Here is a 9512-nt window from a genome sequence, read left to right on the forward strand (position 1 = left end):
ATCATACAGCTGTTTCGTTCTTCTAGGACTCTTCAGTGATGCTACATCATACAGTTGTTTCGTCCTTCTAGGACTTGTCAGTTATGCTACATCATACAGTTGTTTCGTCCTTCTAGGACTTGTCAGTGATGCTACATCATACAGTTGTTTCGTCCTTCTAGGACTTGTCAGTGATGCTACATCATACAGTTGTTTCGTCCTTCTAGGACTTGTCAGTGATGCTACATCATACAGTTGTTTCGTCCTTCTAGGACTTGTCAGTGATGCTACATCATACAGTTGTTTCGTCTTTCTATGACTCAAAGCAGAATGTTTTCTTCCTACTCCTTATTGTTGTGATGATATTGACAACCATTTCGATATTTCTTCGTGTTTGTATAACGAAAATATCAAACTAATTATCATTTTATTGACCTTTTCTTTGCAGGTTGGGATGTAGAGAATGGAAACCCGGAGGGACTCCAGCCGGAGTTTCTTATATCACTCACGGCGCCTAAACTGTGTGCTAAGTTGTTTAAGGGAAAATATCATTACCTTGGAGGTCGCTTCGTGCCCAAGACCCTAGAGAAAAACTACGGTTTGTGTTTACCCGCATATCCTGGGACAGAATGTGTGGTGGAGCTCAAAACTCAAACACCACATGAGCAAAAAGCAGATGAAAAGGACAAAGATAAAGAGAATCATCAAGCCTAAGAAGCTGACGTCAGTGAAGACGTCATGAGGACGTTTTTCGTGCTTGAATGACCTACTGTGTATAAATGAACATAGGCTTCCATCAATTCGGTTTATATGGCTAATGTAAACCGGAACGTCTGTCCGCTTCACGTCCAGATCCTGGCCTCCTATCACTACTACGTAATCATGACGTCATAATTATATAATTATGTGAAAAGTGTGATATCAAACAGTGTTGATATTTAAAATGTCAGAAATTGCTAATGAAGGAGAGGTTCTACACTGGTTTTAATGAGAACCTGGACGCTGATAGCCATTACCTACTTATACACAGACTACACTGATTACAATAATCTCCTATTCATGACGTACATATATTCTTTCACTGATGTTGAAGACGTATTAATATATATATATATATATCACAGTGACTTACAGATGCACTGAGTTTGATGACGTAACTATACATATATTACGATGACGTATTGAGGCACTTATTTTGATGACATAATCATACATATATTACAATGACGTATTGAGGCACTTATTTTGATGACATAATCATACATATATTACAATGACGTATTGAGGCACTTATTTTGATGACGTAACTATACATATATTACAATGACGTATTGAGGCACTTATTTTGATGACGTAACAATTCATATATTACAATGACGTATTGAGGCACTTATTTTGATGACGTAACTATACATATATTACAATGACGTATTGAGGCACTTATTTTGATGACGTAACTATACATATATTACAATGACGTATTGAGGCACTTATTTTGATGACGTAACTATACATATATTACAATGACGTATTGAGGCACTTATTTTGATGACGTAATCATACATATATTACAATGACGTATTGAGGCACTTATTTTGATGACGTAATCATACATATATAAGAGTGACGTATTGAGGCACTTATTTTGATGACGTAACTATACATATGTTACAATGACGTATGGAGGCACTTATTTTGGTGACGTAATCATACATATATTACAATGACGTATTGAGGCACTTATTTTGATGACGTAATCATACATATATTACAGTGACGTATTGAGGCACTTATTTTGATGACCTAACTATACATATATTACAATGACGTATTGAGGCACTTATTTTGATGACGTAACTATACATATATTACAATGACGTATTGAGGCACTTATTTTGATGACGTAACTATACATATATTACAATGACGTATTGAGACACTTATTTTGATGACGTAATCATACATATATTACAATGACGTATTGAGGCACTTATTTTGATGACGTAATCATACATATATTACAATGACGTATTGAGGCACTTATTTTGATGACGTATCCACTTAATGATTGTAACTCACTTTGTACATCTTGGTTTATATGTTATTACACCATGTTACCTTGGGTTGTCTAGGGGACGATATTTTACATTTAATGTACCACCATCATCAGACAGGTCACTGGTCCGTCATCAGATAGGTCAGAGGTCCGTCATCAGATAGGTCAGAGGTCCGTCATCAGATAGGTCAGAGGTCCGACATCAGATAGGTCACTGGTCCGACATCAGATAGGTCAGAGGTCCGTCATCAGATAGGTCAGAGGTCCGTCATCAGATAGGTCAGAGGTCCGTCATCAGATAGGTCAGAGGTCCGACATCAGATAGGTCACTGGTCCGACATCAGATAGGTCAGAGGTCCGTCATCAGACAGGTCAGAGGTCCGACATCAGATAGGTCACTGGTCCGTCATCAGATAGGTCAGAGGTCCGTCATCAGATAGGTCAGAGGTCCGTCATCAGATAGGTCAGAGGTCCGTCATCAGACAGGTCACTGGTCCGTCATCAGATAGGTCAGAGGTCCGTCATCAGATAGGTCAGAGGTCCGTCATCAGATAGGTCACTGGTCCGACATCAGATAGGTCAGAGGTCCGTCATCAGACAGGTCAGAGGTCCGGTTGGCATTGCTATCTCCTGAGAATAGTTGGTAAGGTGTTTTCCAATTTTCAAATGTAGTTTATGATTACGTCCTAGTTGTGCCCCTTTGATTTTTTTTTTTTTTTTTTCAGAAACGAAAAATAGCTAACAGGCAGTTATCTTGTTACCTGAATATGAAATTGGTTATCAGTTTATCTTGAGGACAAGACAATGATGGGCGCCCGGATCATTCTGGAATTTTTTGTTAACATGATCGGTGAATAATTATCAGTTAATTAGTTAAACAAATGTTTTTGATAAAGCGATGAATAATGATAGAAAATACCTTTATACCTTGCGTTTACGTGGATACTAGAAAACTAGAAATTAAAACCTACCCGGAAAGTATTGGGTTTTTTAAAGACACATTACGAAGACTACACGACATATTTAAGTGGTTTAACATTGCTGTATACAAGTTGACAATCCCAGAAACGCTAAATAAATCTAACACAGTTACACGTGAACAATGCTCGTCTTTTTCTTTTCGTTGGAGTGGCTTTTTATTTTATTTGTCTGTATATATATTGATCGTAAATAGATATCAATGTTGAATTATTCCCAGGTGGGACGGTCCGTTTCTAAGACGGTATAAATAAGTTACCCAGTCTCACTAAACTGACTATTATAATGGGTTTTTAATGTCTCATGTTCGTGGTATACGGAAATAAGTAGACTTTAAATCGATATGATGATCTGTATGTTTTGTGTTGAGTCTATTTTGTCAGTAACTACTGTCCTGCGCCAAAGTTGTGTAACGTAGACAGGGGAGAACACGGACTAATTGTAATGTTTTGTGTTGAGTCTATTTTGTCAGTAACTACTGTCCTGCGCCAAAGTTGTGTAACGTAGACAGGGGAGAACACGGACTAATTGTAATTATCGCGTCTGTTTTAAGGCAACTTGCTTGGTTATGTAATACAGAAGGAATTAATTTGATGACATGTTTTGTCAGGATATTCAATATTGTTTACAGAGAACATTGTTGATGTTAACGAAAAGTGCCAATGTGTAGAGCGGGAAAAAAAAACATCGAAATTGGATACAGGTATTACTCTGAAAACAAGTTTTTTTTCTTTGAAATAAGTCCCTTAAGTTTTACCAAAATCTTCAGCAAAAACAAGTGTTTTCGATAACGTCATTAAACAGAATATGGAGCATTTCGTTTTCAAAGTGTGTGTGTTTTTCTATCAGTTTTATTCCACGCTATAAAATGTTGGAATAGCTGAAACTAATCCTGACAGTACATGGCAGATATTTATGGTTGATGACTTAAAGGTGTCGCCACTGACCTACTCTTGTATAACGGAACTTTTCGACCATTTCTAGTGTAAATATCATTGTGGCAAAGGCGTCTTGATCGAATACTGCTTTATACAGCGGAATCTTGTGCCGTTAGCTTTCCACGAAATCGATTTAATTTTTTTTAAAAAAAAAATAGCTAACAGGCAGTTATCTTGTTACCTGAATATGAAATTGGTTATCAGTTTATCTTGAGGACAAGACAATGATGGGCGCCCGGATCATTCTGGAAATTTTTGTTAACATGATCGGTGAATAATTATCAGTTAATTAGTTAAACAAATGTTTTTGATAAAGCGATGAATAATGATAGAAAATACCTTTATACCTTGCGTTTAATTCAACTGAAAACTAGAAATTAAAACCTACCCGGAAAGTATTGGGTTTTTTAAAGACACATTACGAAGACTACACGACATATTTAAGTGGTTTAACATTGCTGTATACAAGTTGACAATCCCAGAAACGCTAAATAAATCTAACACAGTTACACGTGAACAATGCTCGTCTTTTTCTTTTCGTTGGAGTGGCTTTTTATTTTATTTGTCTGTATATATATTGATCGTAAATGGATATCAATGTTGAATTATTGCCAGGTGGGACGGTCCGTTTCTAAGACGGTATAAATAAGTTACCCAGTCTCACTAAACTGACTATTATAATGGGTTTTTAATGTCTCATGTTCGTGGTATACGGAAATAAGTAGACTTTAAATCGATATGATGATCTGTATGTTTTGTGTTGAGTCTATTTTGTCAGTAACTACTGTCCTGCGCCAAAGTTGTGTAACGTAGACAGGGGAGAACACGGACTAATTGTAATGTTTTGTGTTGAGTCTATTTTGTCAGTAACTACTGTCCTGCGCCAAAGTTGTGTAACGTAGACAGGGGAGAACAGACTAATTGTAATTATCGCGTCTGTTTTAAGGCAACTTGCTTGGTTATGTAATACAGAAGGAATTAATTTGATGACATGTTTTGTCAGGATATTCAATATTGTTTACAGAGAACATTGTTGATGTTAACGAAAAGTGCCAATGTGTAGAGCGGGAAAAAACATCGAAATTGGATACAGGTATTACTCTGAAAACAAGTTTTTTTTTCTTTGAAATAAGTCCCTTAAGTTTTACCAAAATCTTCAGCAAAAACAAGTGTTTTCGATAACGTCATTAAACAGAATATGGAGCATTTCGTTTTCAAAGTGTGTGTGTTTTTCTATCAGTTTTATTCCACGCTATAAAATGTTGGAATAGCTGAAACTAATCCTGACAGTACATGGCAGATATTTATGGTTGATGACTTAAAGACTCGCCACTGACCTACTCTTGTATAACGGAACTTCTCTAAGGCGACCATTTCTAGTGTAAATATCATTGTGGCAAAGGCGTCTTCCTCGAATACTGCTTTATACAGCGGAATCTCTCTAGTCTGGATTCGTTAGCTTTCCACGAAATCGATTCCGATAATTACAATTTTTTAAAAAAAAAATTCTAAACTTTATTCATTTTACAACAATTGCGAGGGGTGTTATTGTGGGAGGAAACTGGAGTACCCGGTTCGTTACCACTGCGCCACCCGACCACCCAATTTATTTGAGAAGTCCGTAAGGTGATAAATAAATTACTTTTATTGGTAATTCAACTGCAAGGGCTTCCTTTAGAAGATTTAAAAGGCACACAAGTGAATAATAGCAACTGTTCATAATTTAGAGTAAGATACAGCAGAGCCAAACTGTGAATTAAACTACATCATACAGCTGTTTGGTCTTTCTCGGGCTTGTCATTGATGCTAAGGGCCTAAATTTATGAAGCCAAGGAGGCGGAAAAAACAAAATTGATCAAAAGTAGATTTAAAATCTAGACGTGAGGTTGCAGAAGCCCCATAGTTAAGTAAATAGACTTATACTGGATAGTACTGGGTAATTTTATTACGTCAGAATATTGGGGACTAGCCTTTCCGGATTAACGAGATTCCGCCATTTGGGCACGTTATGTCCGCACACTGTGGATATGTAGTAGATATTCAGCTTCTGTCGGTTGACATCAAAATAAAATCAGTCTCAATAAAAACGTGTGTTCTATTGTCTGTTTAAATCTGTTCACAGAAACAAACTCCGGTCATCGTCATGCGCATGCGTAGTGTGATACTGAGTAACTAGCTATTAGCTTCATTTTACAACAGTTACTCAAAACGTTACTCAAAACGTTACTCAAACGTACCATTAGTCCACAGAGTAGAGCGTGAGAGGTCTGACTGTTGGAGAAAGCTGGAGGACCATGGGAAAACACACTTCGTCAGGCAGACAGCCCCATATCTTTTCATATCCGTTCGTGAGTTCGAACCCCTGTCGCCTAGTTGAAAGCAAAGGCGTTACCATTGCGATAAATGACCATCCTAGGAATGACGAAAGAAAAAGACACAACATTTTCTTCATCCGTTTATTTAATTATGATTCTGGGAATTTTCTTTCTGTGTTTTTTAAACTGAACTCTAAGTCAGAGGACCACTGATAACCGATACAAGCCAGTCACCATAACACGCGAGCGGTATAAGTCAGGGGCCGCAACTCATGTTGTACACGCTATATGTAACACTATTATACACACCATTATTCCTGGAGTATTTTACAGTTCTCGTGTCCTGATACAGAAGGCATTTTGTTTTCCTAAGGAGACACTAGCCAATGGTATTCGAACAAGATATATGTGTCTGATTTTTTTTCCTTTTAAATCGTCTTTAATCGGTGAGGACCTCTGGATCATTCTTCAATCACGGAACCTGATAGGATTCCGGTCTAGTATTTAGTTTGAAATTTAGGACTGGCGCTAGACACCTCTATAATGATCGGGGTTTGGTTACGTTCGGTCAAAACAAATTAGCATATCTATATCTTGTACTTGTACAAAGGGCAGGAAATACATAAACATCTACGGGTTTTTATTATAAAACGCACGTAGTTTATGACAGACATACACGACATACAATTGTTAATATAAATTCAGAGTCAGACATAGTGCACTCGAGGACCCCTTTTCTGTCTCCTTAGACACCTAACTCGGCTGCAATGAATCCTTCGATGTCCATTTAAAGAGTTCTAGATCTCGGAATAAAGGATAAATATTACAATAATAATCAACAATGATATTTGTTATGTTAGCTTGTGTTTCATCTTTTGTGCGCTCTATCGGTAGCGTTTCCCTTAACTATGCTTCAGAATAGTTCACGACCGTTACATATCAATTTGTGTCGTACATCGCCTTCTCTAGTCATGTAAATACTGACATGTCATAAAAATATTTATTAAAAAAAAAAAAAAAAAAACAATCCAACGAGAGCAAAATTTAAACTAACGTAAAATTAGCATATGCTTTGAAATTACAACAAAAATACCACGAAAGAGATAGGAAATCTTATTACCACATCACACTTGTCATACAGTTCGTGCAGGCGGGGCATAATATTCAATTAGTTCGCCAGTTCGACAGAATTTCCTGATGATTCCTCCAAGCTGTAGGACAAGAGTGATGATTCCTCCAAGCTGTAGGACAAGAGTGGTGATTCCTCCAAGCTGTAGGACAAGAGTGATGATTCCTCCAAGCTGTAGGACAAGAGTGATGATTCCTCCAAGCTGTAGGACAATAGTGATGATTCCTCCAAGCTGTAGGACAAGGGTGATGATTCCTCCAAGCTGTAGGACAAGAGTGATGATTCCTCCAAGCTGTAGGACAAGAGTGATGATTCCTCCAAGCTGTAGGACAAGAGTGATGATTCCTCCAAGCTGTAGGACAAGAGTGATGTATGATTCCTCAAAGTTGGACAAGAGTGATGATTCCTCCAAGCTGTAGGACAATTCCTCCAAGTGATGATTCCTCCAAGCTGTAGGACAAGAGTGATGATTCCTCCAAGCTGTAGAACAAGAGTGATGATTCCTCCAAGCTGTAGGACAAGAGTGATGATTCCTCCAAGCTGTAGGACAAGGGTGATGATTCCTCCAAGCTGTAGGACAAGAGTGATGATTCCTCCAAGCTGTAGGACAAGAGTGATGATTCCTCCAAGCTGTAGGACAAGGGTGATGATTCCTCCAAGCTGTAGGACAAGAGTGATGATTCCTCCAAGCTGTAGGACAAGAGTGATGATTCCTCCAAGCTGTAGGAAAATGGTGATTATTCCAAGCTGTAGAACAATAGTGATGATTCCTCCAAGCTGTAGGACAAGGGTGATGATTCCTCAAAGTTGTAGAACAAGAGTGATGATTCCTCCAAGCTGTAGAACAAGAGTGATGATTCCTCCAAGCTGTAGGACAATAGTGATGATTCCTCCAAGCTGTAGGACAAGAGTGATGATTCCTCCAAGCTGTAGGACAAGGGTGATGATTCCTCCAAGCTGTAGGACAATAGTGATGATTCCTCCAAGCTGTAGGACAAGAGTGATGATTCCTCCAAGCTGTAGGACAAGGGTGATGATTCCTCCAAGCTGTATGACAAGAGTGATGATTCCTCCAAGCTGTAGGACAAGGGTGAAGATTCCTCCAAGCTGTATGACAAAGGTGATGATTCCTCCAAGCTGTAGGACAAGAGTGATGATTCCTCCAAGCTGTATGACAAGGGTGATGATTCCTCCAAGCTGTAGGCCAAGAGTGATGATTCCTCCAAGCTGTAGAACAAGAGTGATGATTCCTCCAAGCTGTAGGACAAGAGTGATGATTCCTCCAAGCTGTAGGACAAGAGTGATGATTCCTCCAAGCTGTAGGACAAGAGTGATGATTCCTCCAAGCTGTAGAACAAGAGTGATGATTCCTCCAAGCTGTAGGACAAGAGTGATGATTCCTCCAAGCTGTAGGACAAGAGTGATGATTCCTCCAAGCTATAGGACAATAGTGATGATTCCTCCAAGCTGTAGGACAAGAGTGATGATTCCTCCAAGCTGTAGGACAAGAGTGGTGATTCCTCCAAGCTGTAGGACAATAGTGATGATTCCTCCAAGCTGTAGGACAAGAGTGATGATTCCTCCAAGCTGTAGAACAAGGGTGATGATTCCTCCAAGCTGTAGGACAAGAGTGATGATTCCTCCAAGCTGTAGGACAAGAGTGATGATTCCTCCAAGCTGTAGGACAAGAGTGATGATTCCTCCAAGCTGTAGGACAAGAGTGATGATTCCTCCAAGCTGTAGGACAAGAGTGATGATTCCTCCAAGCTGTATGACAAGGGTGATGATTCCTCCAAGCTGTAGGACAAGGGTGATGATTCCTCAAAGTTGTAGGACAAGAGTGATGATTCCTCCAAGCTGTAGGAAAATTATGATTATTCCAAGCTGTAGGACAAGGGTGATTATTCCAAGCGGTAGGACAGGAATGATGGTTCCGCCAAGCTGTAGGACAAGGGTGATTATTCCAAGCTGTAGGACAGGAATGATGGTTCCGCCAAGCTGTAGGACAAGGGTGATTATTCCAAGCTTTAGGACAAGAATGATGATCAAACCCATGTTAGATTTCCATCTATGGATATAAATATCTCTCTTTCCCAACACTATGTTGTCTACATGCC

The 9512-nt window shown here is 38.8% G+C and overlaps 1 protein-coding gene across 1 annotated transcript in view; it reads left to right on the top strand.

Moving 5' to 3' along the window:
* The window catches only part of LOC132556324 (NAD(P)H-hydrate epimerase-like), a 113995-nt gene extending 110070 nt beyond the window's left edge, over positions 1-3925 (top strand). The window contains exon 6 of the mRNA XM_060220708.1: positions 428-3925. Coding sequence (XP_060076691.1) covers positions 428-693 — 266 coding nt within the window. The 3' untranslated portion in view covers positions 694-3925. The remainder of the gene's footprint in view (positions 1-427) is intronic.
* The last annotated feature ends 5587 nt before the right edge of the window (positions 3926-9512 follow it).

Source organism: Ylistrum balloti, unplaced genomic scaffold, assembly GCF_031769215.1.
Source record: "Ylistrum balloti isolate Yb309-2 unplaced genomic scaffold, AGI_CSIRO_Ybal_v1 Utg370560, whole genome shotgun sequence".
Classification (NCBI taxonomy): Eukaryota; Metazoa; Mollusca; class Bivalvia; order Pectinida; family Pectinidae; genus Ylistrum; species Ylistrum balloti.